This window comes from Embiotoca jacksoni, unplaced genomic scaffold, assembly GCF_022577435.1.
Source record: "Embiotoca jacksoni isolate LCO1_2020_lvr unplaced genomic scaffold, fEmbJac1.0.p SCAF_4, whole genome shotgun sequence".
NCBI lineage: Eukaryota > Metazoa > Chordata > Actinopteri > Embiotocidae > Embiotoca > Embiotoca jacksoni.
The window spans coordinates 8225557-8253187 of NW_027185392.1; the positions used below are offsets into that span (position 1 = coordinate 8225557).

General features: G+C 40.6%; 1 protein-coding gene across 1 annotated transcript in view; it reads left to right on the plus strand.

Annotated features, from left to right (window-relative positions):
* Window positions 1-164: 164 nt before the first annotated feature.
* LOC138209298 (multiple PDZ domain protein) overlaps window positions 165-27631 on the plus strand; it is a 39780-nt gene continuing 12313 nt past the window's right edge. Inside the window, exons 1-28 of the mRNA XM_069167771.1 lie at window positions 165-286; window positions 1079-1175; window positions 1936-2102; window positions 3349-3576; window positions 3890-3958; window positions 4166-4288; window positions 5306-5392; window positions 5625-5732; window positions 5916-6018; window positions 6126-6217; window positions 6565-6778; window positions 7159-7233; window positions 7803-7882; window positions 8102-8248; window positions 9678-9860; window positions 10008-10169; window positions 10634-10843; window positions 11974-12144; window positions 14361-14484; window positions 16472-16670; window positions 18213-18254; window positions 20226-20531; window positions 22007-22204; window positions 22810-22987; window positions 25038-25148; window positions 25344-25409; window positions 25901-25972; window positions 26446-26545. Of these exons, the coding sequence (XP_069023872.1) occupies window positions 1163-1175; window positions 1936-2102; window positions 3349-3576; window positions 3890-3958; window positions 4166-4288; window positions 5306-5392; window positions 5625-5732; window positions 5916-6018; window positions 6126-6217; window positions 6565-6778; window positions 7159-7233; window positions 7803-7882; window positions 8102-8248; window positions 9678-9860; window positions 10008-10169; window positions 10634-10843; window positions 11974-12144; window positions 14361-14484; window positions 16472-16670; window positions 18213-18254; window positions 20226-20531; window positions 22007-22204; window positions 22810-22987; window positions 25038-25148; window positions 25344-25409; window positions 25901-25972; window positions 26446-26545 (3628 nt within the window). The 5' untranslated portion in view covers window positions 165-286; window positions 1079-1162. The remainder of the gene's footprint in view (window positions 287-1078; window positions 1176-1935; window positions 2103-3348; window positions 3577-3889; window positions 3959-4165; window positions 4289-5305; window positions 5393-5624; window positions 5733-5915; window positions 6019-6125; window positions 6218-6564; window positions 6779-7158; window positions 7234-7802; window positions 7883-8101; window positions 8249-9677; window positions 9861-10007; window positions 10170-10633; window positions 10844-11973; window positions 12145-14360; window positions 14485-16471; window positions 16671-18212; window positions 18255-20225; window positions 20532-22006; window positions 22205-22809; window positions 22988-25037; window positions 25149-25343; window positions 25410-25900; window positions 25973-26445; window positions 26546-27631) is intronic.

Below are 27631 nucleotides of genomic sequence, written 5' to 3' on the forward strand. Positions count from 1 at the left end.
AGTTCCCTATCATTAGGGATGAGCCTTTTGTGCCTGTAGATCAGAGGGTGACATGCGCACTGCACGGGGCGCTCACAAGCCGCGGACACAATGCTGGGGGGAAAAAGCGCACAGCTTGCTTCTTGATGTCTTGCCGTCTCTCAAAAAGGTGTTATGACTTGGGCCATCAGGGAAGTATCATTCTTGCTAAAGGTACATTTACCCTGCGGACAGGAGAAGGTGGCGGGTGTGCTGTGCTTAGAGCTCAGTTGGGACCTGTTGATCGTCCAGCGGCACTGCAATGGAGGTGAGATGAAACGACACTGAGCTGTCCGTGATGTCCGTCTGCTCGTCACAGAAATTAGACTAACGTGACCAGGTCATTTTTAAAGAAATTAAAAGATCGTCTTGTATATCATGAACAAATTAATAGTTAATGGGCTTGCGTAATTACTGTAAACCATGAATGTGTAGCCTAATGTCTTTTTTTGCATTTGGAAGCCGTCAGCATCGCTTTAACGGCAACAGGTATGATATAGCCTAGATTTCATTAGGCTTCCGTGAAGGGCATATAAGCACGGCGATCACCCCACGTGCCTATCAATGCCCTTTAATTAGATTCCAGATGAGACGTTGTCATTTCCAGCCCATCGTTTCGCAAATCAAATCATGTCACTGGTACCTTGCTTTGAAGCTATACAGCTCCCCCAAGTCAGAATGGTCGTGAGGCCATGTGTCGCTGTTAATTACCATCACTGGCTGATAAAGCCTTTTAGAGAAGACTTAAATCCCGCTAAAGAGCATTAGGTGACAAGCAAGGCGCTTGCAAACAGACAGGCCCTAAAGCAGGGTGTAGAGGTAAAATGATACATGCTGCGGAACAGATGTAAAATAATTATTGGTACACTAATTATTCCTTTGCGCAGAAGGGGAGGGAATTAATCAAAGTTTTTGCTAGATTTTAAAGGAGAAACCTCATCTACACTCTTTTATGCACTCAGCTTTCCCAAACACACTGCCACAAACATGTAAATAGACTCTGTATAATCTGTACAATTTCATGTTAACTCACAATTTTTTCTTGGTATTCATGTTGCAGGTGCCAAACAGACAAGTATGACAATCTAATGATAACAGGAAATCAAAAAGAAGAAAATTCACCCAAGCATCCTGCCAGGCTATAATGGAAATCATGGGTAAGTCCTGTATACATTGACCTGCAGTTGTAGACCACAGTTTAAAGACAAACATGTTCCAGTAACCTCAGTAAGACTTCTCATCACCCCCATCATCGGAGGCTTACAATTAAGGTGTCAGGCACCTTACAAGCACACTTATTTCTGCCAGACACTATCAGGAATAGTTCCATGTCCAGGTGGCAAAGGACTCAGTAGGCGACACTTTGTGGTGAAGAGTTTAGAGGGTTTTAACCTCCTGTCAAACACAATTACTGCAGTTGTGCCTTGTGCTCATCTTGTTCTCTGTTAAATAAAAAGAAAGGGCCAAATGACCTGATGCAACATTTAAGCTTTTGCTGTGTAGTGTTGCAGAATGGATAGCATATGCTACTTTGATGTTTCTTCGTGCATTTTTAACCAACCTTTTTAGGTTTTGGCAACACATTAACCTTAAATTTGGAATTAGAAATGTAATAACTGAAAATTTAGAATTTTTTTTTTAATTTAGAAATTATTCACACTGTAGCAGCTTTCACTCACGGATATTTCTTTCAGACGGGTAAAATCTTTCTCCACCCAAACTTCTAAAAACACTATTTTTGTTTACATGTTTTTACTCCTTTACTTTCCCACTGGTACTCGCAAGTGTTGACATTTACTATCTTAACAGGTCTGACTGTGTGTCAGGATCACCCAGCAGCTTCCACAACATGTGAAAACTAAGGCAAAGCCAAATCCTGTTTACAAATGACACAAATGATATACAATTTATCTGCAGATACTCAGTGTGCCTTGGAGGCTGTGGAGAGACTGCAAGCCAAATTGAAGGAGAGAGGAGAGGCCCCCACTCAGGAGAAACTCTTCATGCTGAAGACCGTCCTGCAGAGTCCCCTGTTCCTTCATATACTCAGCTTACAGCAAGCTCAGCGGAAGCCCCCAGCAAAGGTACAGCACAAGCGTGAGTGTGTGGGTGTTTGGTATATATTGAATGGCGAAGAAGGAGCCGGAATCATTCCCAAAATACTGAATGCAGGAACCAAACTGGATGAGTAATCAGCTTACCTAAGCTTACCACTAAAGCCCTGAGAAAGAGAGAGAGAGAAGGAGAGAAGGAGAGAGAGATAGCGGAGGAAGTGGCTATATACCATGTTAAAGAGTTTGCAGAAGTCTTCCCAACATTGTCAGAAGTTTTGGGCTGAAGTGTGTGAGGCATGCAGTTCTGGTTGTACATCACGCACGCACACGCACACGCGCACACGCACACACCTCCATAGCCCATACATGTGTGAACATGTGTGACATCAGGATGGCATCAAGGCATTTCACCTCATTAGTGCTAAGCATCATGGCTTGGTAACTGCCCGTCGTGGCGCACTAATAGGCTAACCTGTTATAGTCAACACAAACAGGCATTATTAGATTGGCAATGTGGCATGAGTCTGTAGCTATTTAGCATCTCCAGGAAACATGGCACCAGACTATGTCGAAAGTTTCTGGATTTTTAACAGCACAGACAGTGGACACAGTTTGTATTCTTGTTTCTGACCATTTCTTTATATATATATATAGCTAGCTAGCATTCGATGTTATATTTAACTTGTTTTTTCAACAGGTGTCATAACTGAGAATAAAATATCATATACAGATCAGAAATAGGCATCTATTGATAGTCCCCTTTAAACTTTGAAACAGAAAACCGAACAGAAAAAAGGAAGCAGTTTTGTGGTTATTGTGGTATTGAAAAGAAGGCTTTATCTCAGAGCCTTGTGTTTCCACCCTCCTATCTTCTCTCTCTCTGCTCCATTTTAAATCTATCCGTGTTTTTTTTTTTCTTTGGGCTAACACATTAACCCTCCCCCCCGTATCTTTCTTCATTGTCTCAGTGCCCTCCTTTTTCAATTTCTCTATCCTTCCTGTTTCCCTCCATCACTCTCTCACCCTCCTGTCTGTCTCCATATCTCCATTCTTCAATTAATATTGCCACTTCTCTATCAATCCTCGTCCCCATCTTTTCATCAAATTCATCCATTTCCCTTTCAATCTTTCTCTCCCTTCTCCCATGGATCTGTTCTCTCTCCACTCCCCACCTCTTATACTTGTCTTTTCATTTGTTTTTCACTCTTACTCTCGTCTTCGCATCTCTTCATGCGTAACATTTATCCGTCCCTTACTGATCTCTACATCTAACCAGGGGAAGGGCATTGCCAAGTCTGTGTCCATGAACTGTGGCTCATGCCAGGGCGTAGCGCCGGACCTGAAGCTGCTGAGCCACAGTGATTCATACACATGGGCCATGGAGAACCGAAGGCCCAGCACGGCCAGATCCTTGCACAGGGACAGCAGCTTCTCCTCCGTAGGCTCGCAGGATCTGCCCTTCTCAGACATCTATGCAGACAACTGCATTCACACCGAATCTCAGGTATGTAAAAATTCCCATAACAAAGGAGAGATCATTTACAAGCGGTCCAGTAGTAGGGAGCGATTTATTTTTAACACCGTCAGTCCATGAACCAACCAAATATGTTTTTTTTTTTTCTTTTCAGTTATTAAATGAACCACATTACAATTTGAAATGTCACATTTTACATTGAAGAATATCTCCTTATAAAAGTCAACCCCAGTGGCCGATCATCAAAATGAGGGTTTCATTTGATTGCAAGAGCCTGCTCAGTTCACCCGATGTCAGTTCAGGTTTGCATTTGTTTTACACGTGCCTTTTATTTTTTTTTTAGTACTGCACTCCCCCTCGAATCTCCCGCACCATGTCCATGGGGAGAAACCTTTCTGCTATTGCACATGAGGTACAGCAGGCATGCATGTGAAGTGTTACTGGAGAGCTGAGCTGAGAAATGTGTGTCTGTGAATGTCGATCATCAAGGGAATTAAACACACTCAGTTCTTCAACCACTTTGTACAGTTTGACTTTTTTTTTTTTAACAAGTTTAAAGAAATAAAAAAATTTCCCTCCCTCCTTCCTATCTCCCTCCTTCTTACCTCTGCCACGTCAGAGGCGTCATGTGGAGATGATAGAGCTGAGCAATGACGGGAAAGGACTTGGTTTTGGCATCATCGGAGGACGGAGCACAGGGGTCATGGTCAAAACCATCCTCCCTGGAGGAGCAGCGGGAAGGGTAAGTCTGTGACTCAAGTAAAGAAACTTAAATAGCCACTTGTAACTCTGACAATTTTTAAATACACCTTTTTACTTTCGTACCATTAAGGTAGATGAGAAGATTGATAGCATGATTATGTCTGTCAAACTGTCTGTCTGTCACAAATTAGCATGTCTTGTTTGGGTATATGCATACAAAAATCAAAGAGTAGAAACTAGTTTTACAGGGAGTTTTCTGGGTGTTTCATAATGTCATGCAATTTCTTTTATTAATAGAAGGAATTTGGAACAAACAACATATTGAAATACTGTGCATCTGATTTTTTTTTTGCAGTAAACAAAAATAAAAGGTGATACTGCAGATCTTCACAAAGTAAATTATTGTAATCCATGGGACAATCATTTCCGTTATTAGAGGAGCAAGACTAGTTTAAAACGTACGATAACATTGCTGAACCATGTATGAATGCTGAAAGGCTTTCGATTTGAAAGGTTGGGTTTATGGAAGTTGCCACATTTAGCGTTTTACTCATTAGAAACAGTTGACAGTATTATCTGATTTAATATTAGCATCATTTCAGCGAACCCTACACGTTTTAGGGAGGACAAACAACACTGCTATTCACCAAGCATGGACGTTCACGTACTTACGGGAATGGCACCAGGTGCTTTTGCCGTTGCTAATGCTGCAGCAGGCTCCACGCTGCTCGTTTGGATTTGATTTGCAAAGCTCTGCTGTGTCAGTGTCTGACTCCGTCCGTGTCCTCTTTGGGCCCTTTTGAAGCCGGGCCAACATGTTGATAAGGTAAATGTAACGTTATTTAGACGTATTCAGCAGAGGAAGGCAAAGCAAGGCGTGGCGGGGGCGGGCGGAACAAGGTGAGCGTTAAGTAATGCACGCTGCACGGTGTAATTTCGTCAGACATTATTAACCGCTATTAACCAGAAAGGCCAAAGTGTATTGCTGACTACCCCGAACAACATCGAGGACCTAACAGATGTTTTTGTTTTCTTGTTTTTGGGGAATGCGCCTCAGCAGGATAAGCGCCTGCACAGCAGTGATCAGATCCTGCGCATCGGAGATACAGATTTAGCGGGCATGAACAGCGAGCAGGTGGCACAGGTAAGATAACATTTGTTTAATACACAAAAGTAGATGATGCAGTTTTACGTTTCCTTAATCATTTGATATGACGATGCTTTATGAATTGTTGTTTATACAGCAGTTTAATCTGATTTTTCACTCAGTCACTTTGTGTCTGCATGAGATAGTTATTTTTTTTTATACAAAAGTTATTTATTTATGGTCACACACTATCACTTCTCATCTGTTCACAAATGACCACCTGTCCCAGGTGTTGCGAAATGCTGGTAGCAAGGTGAAACTGCTCATTGCAAGGGATGTTACCAAGGACAACCACCTTTCCTCTCCTGTTCACAGCCAGGGCAGCCTGGATGGCAAGGTGTGTGCGCGCGCGCGCGCGTGTGTGTGTGTGTGTATATATGTGTATGTGTGTTTGCATGTGTGTATAAAGAATATTTGCACATAGTTAAAGCAAGATTCATATTTGAAATAATTGGCGTGTCAATTATATGAAATGTGCTCGACAGCATTCCCTAGATTGTCTTTCTGTGCTTCTCTGCAGCTCAGTGACTTGAATGATGACTACGAGTTTAGTGTGCAATTCACTAAAAACAGCCGGGGTCTGGGATTCACCATCTCCAGCTACATCGGTGATCTTAACTCAGGTACATAGCTGCCAAGTTTCAACTTTGGGAAATATTAGCTCATTGATGATGCTACATTTCCACTATAATTTTTTTAATTTTCCTTTGATATGTTTGGCTCTCCTCAGTCTACAGCGCCGGCGTGATAGTGAAGAGCATTTTGAAAGGCAGCACTGTTGATCAAGATGGACGCATACACATTGGAGACATCATCCTGTCTGTGAGTTCTGCTAAAAACACAGCAGATGGCTTCTTTATTGTGCTCTCTGAAGACGAATACCTTATTGTCTCACATATATTCTTTGCTGATACTTAATGACTTATGTGGCTCAAAATCTGCAAGGTTTACAAATTTAGGCCCTTCTAGACACACCAATTAGGCTGATGAAGGGGAATATTTTAGTGTTGCTTTTACCTACTTCCAACTCATCGTGTCGTTGCGTTTGCCTTACCACCATACCATCCACTTCATCACGAAAACTTTGCTTCAGTCTCCATCATACCTGTGCCTTCACACAGGCTAAATTTTTTTCTGCCTGCTCTTACATCTCTTGTCCCCTCCCTCAGATAGATGGGGTGAGCCTGCAGGGCTGCAGTGAACAGCGTGCCATGGAGGTGCTGAGGAGGACCGGTACCCAGGTCAGACTGAAGCTGCTGAGGAAAGCGGTCCGTCTGAGTCACATCCTGCCTCCAGTTCCTCCTCTGCAGCCCCTCCGACACTCCCACAGCTTTGATGAAGGCAATCCCTACAGAGTGGGCCTCAACAAGATTCAAGAGACAGGTGCTTTTTGCTGACAAAAAGAAAACATGTTGGCTCAGTGGTAGCATGAGGGAACAATTTTTAAGTAACTGAGGAAATGGAGAGCATGTTGATGTTAGCATTAACTTAAACTTACAATGCAAGTAATCATCCACTGGTGCTACCTCCAATGTTGCGTTAAATCGATACCGAGATATCTTTCCTTTATCTGTTCGTACTAAGACTACAACACATTTTGGTGCTTCTTTGGGACAATGATGAACTTTCCTACCTCTTGGTCATTGTCTTCCATCAAGCACTTGCTGGGAAAAAACATTTTCTTTTTTGTTACACAAGTGTGTTTGTGTGCACACTTTTTGGATCCTTGCATGTGTGCTCAGACGTGTTCGTTCGTCTCCTAGGAATCAGCTCTCTGCGTGAAATCTCCCGGCGAGCAGCATACACCATCAGACGACCCCGACAGGATTGCAGAAATGGTAAGCTCCCCTTTCCCATGCTGCACTGCAGTCTGGAACCGGACCATGGGAGGTTAGTCTGATATGCTGATTGGACTCAGGGAACAGCAATGTGCCAGTGAAGCATGCTCTTTGATGGGAGTCTATTTATAGTATCATGCAATCATGTGTTTATCCAACTCATTCAGCTCAGTCCAGATGATTTGTCGCTCTCCCTGCCTGCATATATGGTTTTATTTAGACAAGAATTGTTGGGCTTGATTAGAGCACTCTGTCAAATAAGCCCTGATTGCTCTGAGACTTTAATAGATGAATGAGAAAACATTATTTTGCCAAGAAATCCCAATATGATGCATGTGAATATGTGTGTGTGTGTGTGTGTGTGTGTGCGTCTGTGCGCCTGTCTGAGTGGTTGTGTGTTGACACCCTGCTTTGCTGATGTTTTCATATAGAAGCCCATTCTTTATTGATTGGATCATCTAGGTCTGAGAGCAATGTGAATGTATGTGTGTGTCTGGGTTCGTTCATATCTCTGTGGGTGATTTTTTTATTTTTATATGTGTGTGTCTGTGTCTGTGCACATTTTACAGGTGTGAAACTGACTCCAGCTGAGGCAGAAAACCTGAGGAAGAGGTGGCAGCATGCAGTCGGGCCCCGATATGAAGTGGTTGTACGTCCTTTTGTAATGAAAATAAACCTTGACTATAACGCATAAAGATTAAAAAAACCTCTAAAAAAAAATAGTATTTCGCATGCATAACGCTTCATTGTTTTATTTCACCCACTTCTTTGACAGACTGACGCCTACACTTCCCCTCTGTGCAACTCTTATCCACTAAACTTTGCATCTTTCTCCTTTGTTTATCTTCTCTATCTCCACCTGATTTAGGTGTGTCAGCTGGAGCGTTTCAGTGAGACCAGTGGCCTGGGCATCAGTCTGGAGGCCCGGGCAGGACATCATTACCTGTGTTCCATCTTGCCTGAGGGGCCCATTGGCCAAAGTGGCAAAATCTTCACTGGAGACCAGATAATGGAGGTAACTGCCTGATACTGCAGACCCTTTCAGCCAGCTGTTCTGCAACTCATATTTTACTCGTAAATCGTGGAAACTGGATTAGGTTATGATTTGCGTGGGACTGATTATTTTGCCACATCTTTGGGAGACATATTCATAACTCATAAAAAGGCTCCCTCATAGATTAGATTTACTTCACAATACCATAGTTTCTTTACTGTTTCCAGTTTTCATCTAAGCAGTACTATTCAACATCTACCGGTATATACCCGCAGAGGGAGGTACATGGCATTTTTGAAGATTTACACATTAATTAGAGAACAGATACCAGATATTTTGCTTATTTTACACTTTTGCAGCATTTTATTTACAAAAATATATTTATGTGGTTTTAAACCACCTGAAGCTTTGCAAAAGCATAATTTCTTGGTGTTTTCTTCCACACTAAAGGTTGGACAGTGGGCTGTGCTGAAGGCAAACTGGTGACACTAGCATGTGTTTGTGACATCACAAACTTACAGAAGTTCAAATGACACAGTTGCTGAATACATGTTGTGAGCATTTCTCATCGGACTGAGCATTTTGCCACTTTTACAGTATTTATAAAACACCTACACCTGCTTTACAATCAAAAAAGAGATTATAATCTGGATTTATACAATATGGGACCTTTAAACCCTACAATATATGTAATATAAGATACAATATGCAGGTAGTTCAGTGCTTTTGCTTACCAACTGTATGCAAGTCATTGGAAAGGTGGATGCGAGTATGTGCCTCTGTGCATGAGTGTGTGTGCTGGCAGGAAGAGCCTGCCCTCCTCCCCCTCGCATTGGACAAGTTCACACACCCACATGTTTCACTCATTATGTTGAGCCGTCTGCTGAACTCCTGGGCAAATTACAGTAGTTTCACTTGCCATATAGAACACACTGCAAACTGGCTTGAGTCCTACGTATGTTTGATGGGACAAGCAAACCATGTGTGTCGCGGCTCAACACTTTGATCTCCTTCAGATGACATCAGCGTGGTAAAGCCATTGTTCAGCTCTGTTTTTAAATGAGCTTCACTCCATTTAGTTTACGCTTTCAACTTTAATTGCTTCTGCTGTGACTCGATGCACTGTGGCCACTAATTGCTCCATGATACCCTAAACTGAAATAACACTGAAAAGGACTGTCTGGCATATTTTAGTCATGAATTCTCCTACACACAAACAGAGTTACAGAAATACACAAATGTAAGACAATATACAGTACACTAAATATTGCTATTTTAATGTGGAAAAGATTTCACACCTTTTAACCCTTTTTTTTAACAGCACAGATGTGTGTTTATCACGTTTTTTTGTTTTTTTAAAAAAAAGCTGCAAGCATGACTCAGCTAATCAATTACCAAATAAATGTCTATTTTAGAAACAATGTTTATTTATTATGTATTTTCCTGGCAGGTGAACGGGATCCCTCTCATCGGAGAGACACACAAGGAAGTGGTCAATATTCTGAAGGAGCTGCCAGTGCATGTATACCTTGTATGCTCTCGCATTGTACCCCCTTCAGTTCCCGACAGTGAAGAGGAAGATGATTATTCCTGTCTCACGCTGAAAGAGCTACTGGCTGAGTTCAATGATAAGGTGAAGGAACAAACTGAGGATGGGATGAACTTCAAAACAGTATAACTCTCATTAGATGTATTATCTGCATTAACAATTCCACTGACATGATCATCTCTTGTAAATCAGTGTACTTTCTTTGTCCTCTCTCTCCTCTGCTCATCCCAGTTGGACCAGGGCTGTGTCATTCCCTGTCCTACTGCTGAGGACATCACCAAGCGTGGTGTGCCGCCCATGTCACCTCCTCTGGCCATGTGGGAGAGAGAGACTCAGGTGGTCGAGCTGGAGAAAGGCGAGTCTGGACTGGGCTTCAGTATCCTGGACTACCAGGTCAGAGACATGCCCCTGAGCCTTACTACAATTAGAACAGACTGAAAAAGGCTGCGGTCTAAGAATATCAATGCCGGGTTGGATAGAGTGAACACTAAGAAAATGGAGAATTTGACTTTTGTATTCTACAGGGAGACTTCTTGTACTTCCTATATTTATACACTAAACCAATGAGATTGGAAAGTTCAATTTCTGTTAAAAATTTGAGATTAAAACCGATTTTTGATCCACTTTTTAGTTAAAATCAATGTTAAAACTCTCTAACCGTATTGACAAAATAACTGTTGCTGGGTGCCTTTGTAACCGACTGATCCATTTGTTCTTCATGTGTTAATTGGATCCTTTTATCGCATTGTAAATTTGCATTCATCTCTTATTTTACATCACAATGTATTTATCTTATTTCAACTGTATCATGTCTATTTTCTGTAAACCATTCTCACCATCTGAATGTTTAATTTTAGGATCCAGAAGATGCCACTAAAACAGTGCTGGTAATCCGGTCCTTGGTGCCTGGAGGTGTCGCAGATCGAGATGGTCGCCTGCTCCCTGGTGACCGTCTCATGTTTGTCAATGAATCTGACCTTGAAGGCTCCAGCCTGGATTATGCTGTGCATGTCCTGAAGTCCACCGGCTATGGTCCAGTCCACATTGGTGTTGCCAAACCCTTACCCGTAGGTGAAAATACATTATTTTTTATTTTTTTAGAGATGGGAATTGCATGCAATAAAGGTCCCTGACTTAATGGGGATATACAACTATATCTCATAGTTTGCATCTTAACCACGGGCCTTTAAACCCTTTCCCCACTTTTATAATAAATATGTGTCAATGTTAGTGAGATGCGGGCAAATTTTGTTTCTTTTTTGAGACAAAACCTTCAACAAAAAAGAAACACAGGAATAGAGCAAGATACACAAAATCCTCTATCATGTGTATATGTGATTTGATATTGCTATATTAATCTCCAGTAAACATCTAAAACGATTCAGCAGTGTATCATCTTACAATAATGACATACAGGGTGTTGGATATTTTATATGATTAGAAACACAGGTTACATAGACTACATTTAAAATACAGGCAGCAAAAAACAAGCTCAACACAACAAAAGTTCGGTGATTACGCGTCATTTCCATTAAAGGGTTATTGCATGAACAAGTTTAGAAAAGAACCTGTGAACACTACAGCATTCTCAGTTTTGACATGGGTAGTGTCAAATGCAACACAGCCATGTGTCGTAAACAATTGCCTAAACAAGTAAAAAAAAAAAAACAGACTTCATCACGATTGGAATAAATACAAGGACATCTATAGGCTACTAAAAAACAATTTAATGTATTCTGAAACATATCCATTTTCAAGGACTGTAACTGATACTGTAATATCAATCCGTAAATTAAAAAGAGAGATCTTGTTTTTATTTTTTTACGACTTCATTGAATCCTTGTCAAACTAACACTACAACAAAAAACAAATTAGTATTTCCTCAGATATGCCAGATAATTACTTAAATGTATGTTTTCTCTTGAAAGTACAGTATTCCTCCTTCTTTTTGTTGTGGACTGTGGCTTAGTAACAAGGACCAGAGAATCCAGTTACAGTCCTTCTGAATTTTTAATACAGCTGAGAGATGAACACAATGCTCAACCACACTACAGATGGAGAGGGAAGGGGAGAGGAGTACAGGTGTCTAATTTACAGTCACTTTCTTTAGCCTGTTTGCTTCAATGTGAATTTACTCACTTTTGAAGTACACTGATAATTGTTTAGAAATTAAAATTTTGGAATATTGTTTTCTCAGCTGGAACTGTGTGGCGGCTTAACTCCCATCTCAGAGAGGAGCACACAGGCTTCATGTGATGACACTGAAAGCCACACTCAGGTCAGCCTGCTAGTTGATGCAGCTGAGGCTAACATCAACACCACCGCTTGCAACTTCGAGGACAACAACTTCAACCAGCCGCGTTACACGGTAAATCATACGACACTAAATTAGAACCAGTAACAAAAGACTATTTGTATTGTTGGGCAGCTTTTGGCAAATTCTTTCTGCTCAGTTATTTGTTTTTGTTGATTGAAAAATAATTGAACTGTGGTTCACATGAGAGAAAAGGGCATGGTCTATCTCTTATAACATATAACACATAGCTTAAAACACACCAACATCAGAATTGGAGTTCAGGTCTACTGCAGAATTTTGTAAACATAAAAAAAAAAGAAGGTAAGTTGGTATTGCTTGAGTTTGTCCATTTATTTATTTATTTTTACTGCTCAGGGTTTTTTGTATACTATGTGCAGAAGATACATCTGTAATAATTAACATTATTTCCATTTTGTATAATTCACAAGCTCAAATGTAATATTAGGTTCTTGAACTTATGATAAATGAGCTTGTTATACAATCATGCACAATCATCTACCAGGATTGTGAGTGTGTAGGAAACATCTTTGCAGTGACACTTACAGTAACACTGCAGTATCCTGAAGCATTGCAATTTACCATGAAAACCTGAGAGTCTGTGGGTAGCCATTTTAGCTGCTCTACAGGAGATTGCCAGGTCAATGTCTGTTCTCTTCGTTCACATTCCGTAGTGGGGAGCTTAGGGCCGGCTGTATCAGTATCACTGGGTCAGCAATAGAGAAAGTGCTCGGTGTCAAAGACTTGTTCCTGCATTGTGGCCGCGACTCAGTCCCATTGAGGCTGCCTTTTGTTCTCACTTTTGCTTAATTACCAACAATTGCCTTTCAACGAAAAGAGCTTACTGCTTGTATGACATTGGCACATGGTCTAGCACAAGGATAAACAGTTCTGACTCAATGTCTCTCTCTCACACACACACACACACACACACACACACACACACACACACACACACACACACACACACACACACAAAGAGACTCTGAGCAAGTGTTCTCATCAAAGACAGGCTTGTTGCAAAGGTAGCTTCAGAACTTCAGTGCTGCTTGTACTCTGCGTGAAGATTCAAAGAAGATCTCCTTGTTGCCCTTCTTCTCTGTGAAGTGCCCGGGGGGGGGGACATAAGAAGTCTTCCTTTCTGCCGATTTTACGTTTCAGAATTACTCCAAAGGCCTTAATCCTGGAGAGTTAAGAGTTGTTTGAAATGATTTTTGTGTCACACAAGAAGTCTGGTGGCTGCAGAGGTTGCTACAGATGCGTAAAGTCCAGCGATGAATTCAGATGATTTTGATGATCCTCTGAGTATTCCTCTAGCATCATCAGCAGGTCGGCTGTCTCTTATCCAGTCAAATATCCTAATATATTGCCGCAAAATTTGCAGCAGATATTTGTGGTCCCAATAGGATTTTAACTTGAAATAACTTTGGGTTCCTAACTTAATTATTACGTTGTTGTTATGGCTGCACAATTAATTGTAATAAAATCACAATCTCGATTCAGACCTCTATGCGATCTTATTTTTAAATGACAACGATTCTGCTGCAGACTACTACAGACATTGTAATGATTCCCCTGCTGTTTAAATATGATATAATCTTGATGATTAATCTTCTGAAGTCTGTTGTTTTTAAACATTTAAGTCATCAGTAGTAGTCCTTCTTTGAAAAGATTGATAAAAAATGTCAAGGTTTCCCTGATTAATCTAAAAACTTATATTATTATTATAATTTGACTATAATATTTTATATCCTACCTCAGGCGCCATCATATAATTTTTGTACTTTTCTGCTTTGGGTAAATTAAATAAATAAATATTTATATTGAAAAAAAAATCATATGAGAATTGTGACCCTCAATTTTCTGAGGGTCATTTTTTTTTTTACATGTTGACGCTCATTTTATCCAGAATCGTGCAGCCCTAATTGTTCCCAGGTCAAATGTAACATTTGTCCAACAATTTGGCTATCTAGCTAAACATCTGCAAAACTCCTGACATTTCTATCAGCCTTATCTGTACTTTGTGTTTATTACGAATTGCCAGATGTTGGAATGCTAAACTAAGACGGTGACCATGCTAAATATTTGCACGTTAACATTGCCGCTATGGGCCTCTTATCCTTCCGATTTTAACAGGTAGCTTAAGGCACCACTGTGCTGCTTCACCAAGCCACTAGCGTGACTGTTAATTCTTCCTCTTCTTTTATGCATTTGTCACCACTCCTTTTAATGCTCTTACTCATTCATGCCCCTTGTTGTTTCTCTCTTAGGAAAACCAGCTTCGTCATCGCTTCAGCATCATGGAAGATGACGATAGGCAGGAAGCCCCACCTCTGCCCCCCCGCACCAGCTTTGAGAGGACAATCACTGTTGTCCGGGGCAACCGTAGCCTTGGTATGTTCTCCGTCTTTCTCATGGTGATGGTGTCTTGGTGTGTGTACGTCGCAGGCATGGGGATAATGACACTAATAGGAGGTGGTGATGATGATGACGACTGCCCTGAAGAGGAGTGGTGAAGTGATTTGCTCCTCATACGTGAGGGAGGAGATGATATCTGTGTGCGTGTACTGTATGTGTGTGTGTGTGTGTGTGTGTGTGTGTTTGTGGGAGAAGCTTGTAAGGGGGTGAATGAATGGTTAATGTTCTGTGAAGGAATATCAAGAAATAACATTAAAACCAATGAGTATATATTAATTTATATCTACATATATATTTTTTATACTCCAATGTTGAGAGTTTTTGTCTTAGCTGCTCCAAGATCAAGTCTGATGTTTGGCTTTTCAAACATGACAAGTAAACAACAGGGTGCAAGGCGATCCAGCACTTTTATCTAAGGGAACTATGCAAGCATAAGAAAACAAACTCATTTGTATTCTAATAAGGCACCAGACTTCTTGTGGTTGTGAAAGTTTAAAGTTATGTAAGTAGAGAAAATCAAGGTCATAACCCAAAGTCTGTGTATCACTGCATTCTTTGGTTTTCATCTGTTTAGAATAGTGTAGGCCCCGTTGCCGAGATATCTAATGAAGCGTGGTCTTCTGGAAATCCAAATGTGGAGGATTTACAGATTTTTTTTGTTTGTTTTTGTTTTTGTGAATTTTAAATATATTTGATCTGAGGCAAAAGCTTCAGCACAGGCAGAGTATCCATAAGACTTGAATATGGGGTACTTTTTCTTCGCAATAGTAATGCAGTACAATCATTATTTGTGCTGCTTTACCTTCTTCCAATTATTAGGTGCCATGTACACCACTACCCATTACTATGTCCAATTTTGGAGATGAGATATGTATGCACAGTGTATGGTTGGTTTGTACTACACAATCTGGATGGCATTTAGAGCAGGTTGTTAAAGAAAATGGTTTGATGGACTAAAATGAGGTCTTTTTTCTTGCCTTGCTCATTTAAAACATGACTGTAAGCAGCCTATTTAGTCTTTGCTTATTCTTAATTGGTGTGAACCTGTTGCGCTTGGTTAAGTCTGTGGTACTCTAAAAAAGTTTTGTTGAGGTCAGTCCAAATAGACTTTCATATAGAAATTTTCATGTGAGATTTTACCATAATTTATTCTTAAACATACTTGCACCAGTTTGTAATAGTAAAATGTATTTTGATGCCGTGTTATAGTATTTCAACACCTTTGGATTTTGAAACATTTAGCACAACGTCTTCAGAACTCCTTTAATGTCTTTTGAAATGTGTGTCTCCTGTTTGACTTGTCAGCGTCAGTAGCTGTGTCTCAATTTGATTGTATTCCATGCACTATGATTGTATTGTAATTTGAATGTGATAACAAAAAACAATAAACTATTTATATGATCAAAAAAAAAGCACAAAGTCATTTCTTTGACCAACTTCAAATTATGTACAACCATAGTGTTGTGGATGTGCGTTGTCATTAGAGGGCAATGTAGTACACCAGCATCGTAGACCAGACTACCTCATTGGTGGCAGCCTTCCCTCTCTGCAATGTGTGCATGTGTGTTCATGAGGTGTGCATGTATGCATGATTTACCTGCTTTCTGCCTATTTGCATTAATTAAGTATTTGTGTAATCCACCTAGTGTCCAAAGTGATAATGCCAAAGTCAGGTGTTTGTCCGACTGGCATGTGTAGTCACCTGTGCCCTCTGCCCTCTATGGGTGTGTGACTGTGCTTCTGCACCTTATGTGAGTGTGACTGTGAAGGATGATTCTGTGTAAATGTCAAGCATGTTCAGCCATGTTTGTGTGCTAATCTGCCTAGTGTCTGTCTTGATTATGCCGATTATGCCTCTGTCAGGTGTTTGTTTGGGCGACTGCCTGTTTGGCATGCATTCAAAGCATCCTAAGCCAACCCTCCACTCACCTGCGCTTGTATGTGTCTGTGTGCATGTTGGCAGGGATGTCGGTGAGTGCTATCAAGGACGGCTCAGGCATGCTGGTGCGCAGTGTGGTCCAGGGGGGCTCTGTTAGCCAGGATGGCAGGCTGGGGGTGGGGGACACCATCTTGGCCATGAACGGAGAACCTACCTCTAATCTGAGCAACGCCAAGGCCAGGTCCATGCTCCGCAGACACTCTGTCATAGGGCCAGAGATAAGGTGAGGAGACGGTCACTGCCCTGCAGCATTACAATATGTAAAGTCCTGCGTTGAAAAAAACTACCTATTCTTACATCATGGTATAGCACACAGAACTCATTGAAAGCACTCCATTTTTTTCATCTGGATCGCCTGCTCTCAATAATCCTTGACCCCCATGCCGTGAAACTGGGTGGTTAGGTGTGCAACACTGTGTCACTTCACTCTCTTTACAGTGGGTTAAGTGTTGCTTGAAACTAGATTCCTTAATTGTCATAGAAAATGAGTATGATGGCATGTTGCTGTGGTGTGCAAAATGACATCATCAACAACAATCACCACAGTAAATATTTGGGTATTTTTTTAGCAAATATTCGGGTATTTTTTTTTTTTTAGCAAATATTCATATTTCCAAAGGTTTCCAAAAAAAGAAAGAAAATAAAGTAAAGAATTATTGTGAGTTGTGTCCTTAGGCCTTTCTTTAACTGCAGACATGTTGACATGTCACACTAGGAAAATCAGAGGTGTAAATATTGAAATGATTGCATTCTATCTAGCTGTCGGTTTGTGGTCCTGGTAGACGAGTACTCGCTGTAACAGTAACATAGCTTACTGGGACACTTATAGAGAACGGAGCCATCGTTAATGCCATTAGTACTTATGGGCCTCTCCTGTGACAAGCCAAATTATCTGCTATGAAATTAAGTCCTATGATGTAAAAGTGAACCATTCTGTTCTACAAAGGCAGAGAGAAGTGACTACAGAAACATATTAACAAAATAATAATAATAATAATAATAATAAAAGAAATTGTGTAGTATCATTGTCCTTATATCTTCGTATAATATGTTTTGACTATTGCTGTTACTAGCGTTTTGTGTAATCATGCATGGTAGGCCAGTAATGTAGCTTATATTGTGGGGCAAAAAAAAGTAACACATAACCAGGTATCCTGGCTATTTCTAAATTCAGTGGTCATAATAACTTTGGGAACCTAAATGGTCTTACCATAAAATATTGAAAACTAATTAATGAGACAAAACAAAGCCCTGCATGGCTCTGGGGTATTCAAGGGCCTAAAAGTAAGTAACTGAAATCATTTTTGTCGTCAGACCCTGAGCTATTTGAATGTGTGCTGCTCCAATGCCGCATGACATTACAACTAGTTGAAAAATAAAAAAAGCAATTTGAATTTATAATATATTATTAAGTTTTCAACACCCCAAAAAACTATGTAGGTGTGTTTCGTTTCTTCAAACTTGTAGCTGAAGGTCTCAGGTAACAACCAAAAGTATCAACTGAATGCTTTTCCAATCGTTCCTGACTGTAGAGACCCCAGGGTGTTAAAGTAAGACGTGTGTGGCACATTTGAAATAGATTGCAGTCAGTTATTTGTATTACATTCATGTGCTCTTGCTGTCATGTCATAGTTTAAACACGTCTTTGCTGGAAATACAAGAAAGACAGAATTGTTAGTTTAGAGCGACTGTAAAAAGGTCTTTTGGGAATGCAGAGAACAATCAAGCGCTGAGAAAGTAATTGAATACCACTCACATTTTTTAGATCTACCCATGCAGAGCTTGACAGCCTGTGTGACTCGAATGAGTGAGTATATGTACATCATAAATATAAATATGTGCTCTACGCAGTCACAAACATGACTTCCACTGCATCATCACCTATAAATGATCTTGCCCCACTTTGGATCACCATTACCGCCTTGTTTTTGACGCTGCTGACTGAGGCACTGCAGATGCGTTAGATTAGATTAGATGATGAAATTTTAAAGATTGCCTGAGGGTAAATTGGGTAAATTATTACTTGTTCTAACATCAGCAGTTATGGCTGCACATTGACAGTGCTTGTTTGGCTGATTTGAGATGTGCTCCACCTCCACCACCCTGCTGCCCTGCAAAACACCCACTCACTTTCTCTCAACCTCAGTGTCTCTTCCTCTCACTCTTGCTTTTACAGGCACACACATTAACACACACATACAGAGCCTTTCAATGATCTAACCTCCAAAAACACCTTTTTCCTGCTATGGGAAATATCTCTGAATTATTCATCACTCATCTCACCTTGAACAGTGTGCTTCTGAATAAAGGAGTGTTTTAAAGAGCCTCTCATAGATGCATGCACACAGACACACAGATAAACACACACACACACACACACACACACACACATGCATTTTGTCTTTCGCTATCACATGCACGCACACACCACAACACAACACTCATCCTCGCACACATGCTCACTTTGCCTCCTCCTGACAGCACTTCAGACAAACTAAGAGCGAGTGGAGGCAGCCGAGTTGCTTTGGCAGCCTCAGAATAAGCCACATAGAGTGTTGAGGGCTTGTCACGATCAAACTGCCTCTTTTGAGACAAGACAGGCTGTCCACATGGCTCAGTCACAACAGCTTAGTGCAGAAGACCTCCACATTCAATCTACTACCCTGAATGAAACAGAGAAATTGGCACTTTCAAACAGCATATCTGTTAGTAGCGTCATACAATGTGACAACAAAAATAGAAATGGAGGTGGCTTTAATAATGTCCTTGAAATCTTTTACACCTTAGCTTGGATAGATCCGGGCTCATTCAAAACTCAAACTCTTACATATTCTTTGAATCCAAAATGCATCTTATTTCCATTATTCTTGATGGAGTGGAACACATCAATACTCTCAAAGCACCTAATAACATTTGGTTATGCAAGTTTTGCACAGCAGCCGCAATAAATGGTATGGGTGTTTTTCTGTGTTTTGGACATGAGGTACAAAAACAAATAAATTAGCAGTTGCTAATTGATCATTGGATTTTTTTTTTTTCATCTCTATCTTAAGAATTTTTTTATCTAAATGTTCAACAAAGTGAAATTCACTAATTAACAGATAAAGCTTGAAGTTTTAGCATTTTTCCAAAACACTGTTTTTTGCTTTCTTGAGAAGACTTGTTTTCAGTTGAGAAGACTGATAACCACTCTTACTCAACCACGGTCACTAAATACTCCTGTAAGTCACCGCAGAAAAAGACCCATATACAAAAGCCCATAAAACCACAACTTTTTAGTTTTAGACTTTGTTTCTGTACGAAACTAAACAAACAAGATAACAATTTTAATTAGTCAGCTTCAGTGCTTTAAGATAGACCCATGCTACCTGTTTCCCCCTGTGCGCAGTCTTAATGCTTAGCTAAGCAACCAGCTGTTGGCAGCTTCAAATTCACTGTACTGACATGAGAGTGTTATTCATCTTTTCATCTTATCTTGATAAGACGGTGAATAGAAGTCATTTCCCAAAGTTACCATTCCTTTAAACCATAACATGCCATTATTCTCTTATTCACTGCAGATCTACAGATCCATTTGTCCTATATAGAAATCATTCACTGGCACCTGGTCATTTTTCTCATTCCTTGTCATCCTATTACTCATTGTTTGGGGGTGAAAGTAAAATAAATGTGCAGTTGTGAAAGCAGAGTGATGGAAAAACTGAAGTGATTAATATTTCAAATGTTTTAAACCCACCCCCACACTTCTTTTCCCACATCCCTCGTCCCCCACCTACAGTATAACCTACGTCCCAGCTCATCAAGTGGATGAACACCGAGCGCGTCTGTGTTTGCCCCCTCTGGCATCGGTCGTAACAGAAGGTGCCTCTACTTCACCCACCCAATCAACTCCTTCTCCAGAGTCTGCGTCAGACCCAGCCAGATCCTCCAGTCCCCCGATTTCATCCACGCTCAAATCGTCTGCCTCCGTCAAATTTAAGGTCACCACTCCAGATCCAGCCACAGTCAGAGCCTCTGCTTCGTTCAAAGCTCCGTTCAGAGGCCCAGCTGCAGCCCCCACCATCACCCCAGCCTCACACTCAAGGTAATATAAGATCCAGAGGTCTCAGCCTATTATTTATGGCCACCTAATCCCTACTCAGGCCCAAGAGTGCAAGATAAACCTGTCTGAGGGTTTATTAGAATTCAAGGCTCCAGCTTTATTACAAGTTGATATGTTTGCTGCAGAGAATTCAGTCTCATGAAATAGCTCTACATTCTTTCTTTAATATGTTAACCATAGGCTTTTGATTTTTTTTGATTTTTTTTTTTTATCAGCTATGTTTTTTTTTTACTGTAACATATCACTCAGTTACCCAGCATCTTAAGTCATACTAATGATCTGAGTTATTATCTGACACTTTAATTAAGCGTATCCATGAGAAACAATCTGTTTCTGTATGCAACCAGCTCAGTGTGAGTCTCTTCCAGTCCATATTTTCTCCTCTCCATTCTTCTCTCTGGTAAAGGCAAAAGCTTCTCTCAATGTTGAATCTCTGAGTTATATTTAGCTGTTCGCTTATGGATCTCAGTGCTGACTGTCAGCGAAAATGAATTGTTTCGCTTCTGTCTGTCCCGGCTTTCACTCCATCTTTGTGCCACTGCCTCTCTCCTCCCTCCCTCACTCCCATTTCTCTTTGCAGCCTTTTCTTCGCTCTTATCTTTCACTGCATTGTCTTTGCCTCTTTCTCTGTGTGTGCCTACATCTGTCTTTCATATCTCTCTCACACTCAGTCATCTTGCGCTGGTCTTTTTCTCTTCACCTCATTTTCCTCCTCCTTCCTGCCTGGCTCCTATCCTCCTCTCCTGGCCACTCTCTCTCAGCCCTAGTGGAGCCATTTGTTCTGCCCTCTTCTGTAACTTAACTGGCTATAGGCTCCTGCTGTGCAGATAGCACCACTATCACTCACATCCATGGGCTTATTACAGCCCTCCACCGTTAAACATATTCATGAAAAATTCTCTTCTCCTCTAGCTCTTTCTTCCACACTCACACACAGTGTATATATACAGAAATAGTGTATATGGTGTATGTGTTAACATGCACACATACGCTAGTGAAGATACTTGGTGTGACCTCGCTGGCAGAAAATATGTATTTTCAGGGCCATTTGCACCTAAATCAGTGTATCTTCTCAAGGCCAACAAGTATAAGTTGGCCATATGTCACCATATGTCAGGGCTTGAAAAAAATTACAAAGTACTCCTATATACCTTGTTATCCACAGCAATTCTGCTTGTGTGATGTTATTGAAAGAATGTTTGGCATTATTGCTGGGTAATTAACTTTAGCAATAGATTATCAAAATTTGTGCCAATTAATTTTCTGTAAATAGACTTAATCATTAATCAACTCATTTTTTTTTTTTTTTACTTTTTGCTTCATATTGTTTTGTTCAGTTACCGTATGGTTACTGTACCTGAATGCATATTTTGGGGATTTTAATGTTGAGATGTTTTCCATTCAACATCGCAGGTTAAATCTGTATTATTTCTTCCTACATGTTTTATCACCATCAGTTGGCAGATTCCAAAGTTCCTACCTCTCAAGAATAAGGGAGAGAGAAAAGACGGAGACATTGTGGAGGACAAAAGGGACAAGATTAACACGGATGGGGAAGTACCAAATCCGGGAGTGGAGATCAAGGTTGATGGTAACGACATCGGAGATGAAGAGCTTCATGCTCACACTACAGTTTCTTGGGATCAACCGAAAAGGTTAGTGAATTAGTAATGTCAGTAACAATCTAATATCTACTAATAATCATTAGATTTTATTTATATGTAATATTAACTGCTGTTATTTTTAATTACTCTACCCATTATGCCCTTTATCTGTGTACCAAATAAGGCTTAGCAGAATCCAAGTGTGTTCAAGTTATGTTCACAGAAGGAATGAAGCAGCACAGCGGACTCAACACACTCACATTTCTGAGGTTCAGAGACTACTTTCTGAGCCTGTATTTATCACATTAATGACTGCATCCCACTCGGATAAATCACATACGATGCACTGCATGCAAAAAACAGCTTTTGTGTGTCTCCTTGGCAGGTATAATATTCTATTGTTTTGACTTAATCTCTGAAGCTGTATCCGCTGCTTGGGGCTGCGGATAGTGGGAGACTGAAAGGAAAAAAATCTTACTAGATTAATCTTCCTTCTTGTGCACTCTTGCAGTAATTTTAAGTGAATTTTTAAACTGAGTAGGTCTTCATGAGGCATACAGAAGACATGTATTTATCATCTTAGAGCTGTGCTGTTAGAAGGATCTCCAGCTCTACAATATGTGAGGATGTTCCCTGTATCCTGCTTTGTGTTCCAGTGTGCGGCTGACTCGAGCACCAGGCCAGTCTCTGGGTATCAGCATAATGGGAGGCAGAGGTATGGGCCGACGACTGAGCAGTGGAGAGATGATGAGGGGAGTCTTCATCAAGCACATCAGCCCCGACAGCCCGGCAGCATATAATGGCACCCTCCGGACTGGAGACAGGATACTGGAGGTTTGTGTATGTGTATGGACCTGATGTGTGTGTTTATGCATTGTAGAGACAGAGAAGGAGACACGCGTATTAGTCATTGCAGGAAACAATTGTGTGTATGTGCATGAACATATGAGTTTCTGTGAGCGGCAAAGAGACTGAGAAGTGAAAGAGGGATTGTGTGCGATTGCTGCATGAGCGTGTACACATACATTACACGGTGTGTATGTGTGTCGTGGCAGCAATTTGGCATTGTTTGTGGTCTCTGTCATATTGAAGGATGATGATTTGGTGATAATATGATACAGTAATGAACAATTTTGATGTCTAAATACCCAGAAACTGTTATTCACTCCAACACATGATCTATTATAAGTTAAAGGTTGAGTTTCATTGTCACTATACAATGCAGCACTGCAACAATAAAATGCAGCTACAGCCCCCTCTATCACACACAGCGCACACTTGGTTATTCATGCTGTTATCCAATCAGTCAATCCGGTGGCAGGAGTGCAATGCATAAAATCATGCTGATACAGGTCAGGAGCTTCAGTTAATGTTCACATGAAACATCAGGATTGGGAAAAATGTGATCACAGTGACTTAGACTATGGCATGGAGTAATAATGCCTGTGTTTCTGGTATTTCTGAAACTGCTGATCTCCAAGAATAGTATGAAAAACAAAAACAATCCAGTGAGCAGTAATTCTGCTCCCCAACATGCTTTGTTGATGAGAAAAGTCCAGGGAGAATGGCCAGGTTGATTGGAGCTTACAGAAAGGCTCCGGTAACTCAGATAACCATTCTTTACTACTGTGATGAGCAGAACAGCAGGATCAGAATGCACAACATGTCGTACCTTGAGCCAGATGGGTGACAACAGCAGAAAACCATGTCAGGTTCCACTCTCGTCGGCCAAGAACAGAAATCTGACGCTGCAGTGGGCACAGACTCACCAGAACTGGGCAGCTGATGATTGGAAAAACATGCCATTGTACTGTATTAAGGTTGAGCTGTGTTTACATTACTGCAACACAAAAGAAAATTGTCAACTGTCAAAAATGTTGCCATATCATTTCTCTGTAGCTGTCTCTGAATTAGGCTCATTACTGGCAGTGTTGCAAATTAATGAGGATGGCTATTTTAAGGCTATTTATGTTTACACTATCAATTTATTATTCAAAAACACAACTGATCTACACAATTATGTTTCAAGACAAAAAAAAGTATTTAAGCGTATCAGGGGTGTGCCATATCATATCGTTCACGATAATACCAGTATAATTTTTTAGACAATATGAAAAAATTATATCGTGATAAAGGCAATTTTCAGACCTGTTGACGTAATGACATACGTTTGCAGCTTACCAAGCAACAAGCATGACTGTAAGCCTCTGTATTCTACAGGTTTTCAGCTCAGTGTGAGTTTAATTGACGGACGCACTATTTCTCCTCAGTGCCCCCCTCTGTCCTCTCTGTGTTTCACACGGGGCAGCTCCGCCCCACTTCACACACACAGAGCTCCACACACGGAGCAATGCAGACGTTCAGGTGAACGAATCAACTCGTTACAAACTAAAAGTGCAACAAAAGCCCAAAACTACATTAATAATGGGCAACCATTGTGACTAAACTTCAGGAAAATCACGCCAGAACATTGCTGAATCTGCTGACACTGGTGAGGAAGTAAGTATAAGCTCTGCAAGTGATCTTGGTAGTCGTCCTGGCAGAGCAGCAGCTCTCCTGCACCGCTGTACCGCCGAGTCCTCCCTCAATGCTTTATACAGGATCTGAATCTCACTTTACAAACTAAAGAACTAAGAGATCATTTCTGTTTAGTTTTTAATAAATATTTGAAGGCATAATGTTACATTTATACTGACATAAATCTATACTTTTTTTTTGTTGAAATTGTATGTAATCAAAATTAATAATGAAATATCTTTCAGTATTTTTTCATATCATGAAGAATATCATTATTGCAAAAATACCCAGATATTTTGTGATGTCATTTTAGGGCCATGTCGCCCACTCCTACTTATTTATTGTAATATCTGTTATGTTGGACAAGGTGTGTGGTGTGGATCTAAGAGATGCCAGTCATGAGCAGGCAGCGGAGGCGATCCGCAGGCCTGGAGACTCTGTGATCTTCCTGGTGCAGTCTGGGCAACACAGATCTCAGGTACTGAATCTCAATACCTGGCAAATGCAAAGACATTTTTGTTTGCACCATTACAATATAATATCCTCTGGACAAAAAGCACATTGAATAAAAATATCTTTGATAATATGATATAAAGTGTTATATCAACATCCTATGTTTCACAGTCATATAGATATTCATCTGCCTGGTCTGCTTCTTGTGTTTCGCCCACAGTCTCCAAGTCTCATTAACCATGGAAGACTCACTCCAACGCCGCTGTCCAACTCACACAGCTGCAAGGTAACACTGCTCTACACAATATTGTAACCTTCACGCTCCTGTTCTGTCTCAAAGAGATAATTGTGGTGTAAAATTTACTCCAGCCTTGAGATGGTGACACTTTACCAGTGCTTTGCTAGTTCAGAGAGTCATATGCATTTAAATATAAACTGTATTCTGCCCTGCAGAGCTACAGAGCTGCAGAGCAGGAAATACTTTTTGTGTTTCAAAGGTCATGACCACAACTTTGGATTTCAGATGACGTGCTATGAAGTCATTTTTCTCCCTTACTGTTCCCACACAGTTACTGATGTTTGGCTTTGTGTGACTGCAGCATACAGGGAATGTTATGTATACTCTACATTATATACAGAGTGATGAGTCATTAACGCCTACATTGTAGTCCAAAAAGAATAAGGAGGTTTTACAGGGTTGTTGGAGAGGTAGACTCCTGTTTTGGTAGCAATATATAGAGAACTATAGTATATCTGTGTTTCCCCACATGATCCTAGGAAGCAGAAACTCTCAGTGGTCTGTTCCTTAGTCTCTCCCCTGCAAACCCCTTCACTCCCACCCCCTTTAAGGTTGGTACATCGGTGTGTGTGTGTGTCTGTGTGTGTGTTTATGTGTGTTGCCATGGGTATGCCATGGGTATGCAGATGCATTTGCATCAAGCCAAAAACTTAATTAACGTGCATATTTGTAGATAGAACCCTTGTAGTTCAAAGTCCCTTGCAGCTACCTTGTTTGTTTAAACCCTTTGTTTTTTTTCCCCTTTGATGGAGATGCATAACTCTAAATAGACAGTGCATTCTTTTGAAGTTATTTTCACATGCACTTGTAAGTTGGTTACAAAATAATGCATGATTCTGGTCATCTTTCATGTTATTTTTAGCTGACATTAAAACTGGGTTCATTAATTCATCGTGTTCATCAGTTTTTCCCACTGCTTCATCAAGCACAGGGAACAAGCCTCAGGGGTAGTCCAACTCATGCCTGAAGGACCCCCGAGGCATCTCAAACACTGCCTGTTCAATAATGCAGCACTTCTCCCAAGGTACCTTCACCAACATCCGATACAATGGATCGGAGAAACCCCATAAATGTCACAGCACCGATCACAGCGGCGGTTGAAGATGGGGACGACATTGGAAGGAGTAAGTCTGCATCATAAAGACGTCACGCGGACACACACAAGGGTCCCCTAGCCCCGGGGAGCCAGAGAGTTTTTGCCATAGACATGCATTAAAAGAGAGAAAGGTGATGCTGAAAGGAAATGTCAAGACTCGCATACGTTGAATTATGACAATTTGGAACATCATTTAAGCTGTATGAGATCATTATTTATGTTATTTACATGTAAAGCCAGTTTGCCATGCCCACATTTTATTGTGAATACATAATAAAAATCATGTTTTTTTTGTGGGAGAGCAACCTTTTTTTGTACAAATAGATTTTAGTTTTCAAATAAGAACTGAAACTTTCTGTCTCCTCTCTGGCAAAAGAAAACCCGTTATTAAAATTCGATCTATTGTTAGATCTGCTCAGTGCACTTATTGCCCGGTGGAGTTTTCTTGTAAACAACCAAAGTTTCTGTTTACATTCAGTGTTACGCATAGAAATGCATTGTGTGTATCCTTGAGGTCCAACAAGGGTGAGTATATTTCCTTCCTGTCTCAAAAAGGATTTTTCCTCAGAATTTGAAGGCTGCATTGTTAACTTAACATCCATGTTTTTCAGCATGCAGCCTTCTTTTTCACTGCCCTTGTTGGCGTATTGTTAAACTGCTATCTGTAAATCAATGACATAGTGTGAAACTGTTGCCAAGAATGTAATGTGCTCATGTGCATGCGTGTGTGTTCTTGTGCACATGCACACAAACAAACAAAGTAGGGACCCGCTCATAAAATTAAAAAAAACTCCGTGACGCAATGTGTGGTCAAAAACCCAGTATACCTTTGAGGGGGTGTGTGTGTGCGCGTGTGTGTGACTGTGCTTATTTACACATATGTAAATCTGTAGGATACAAATATTTGTGTGCAAATGCAATAGTAAATACACAAAGATATAGACACGCACACCTGTAGATTAATTACCAAGCATTTACCAACACACATTTACTCACACACACATATACTGTGTATCCACTACTGTATTTTAATAGTACACGTGCGTGCACACACACGCCTCTTGCCACAGGCATGCACTTACAAGGCGCATACAATCATACTGTATATGTGCAT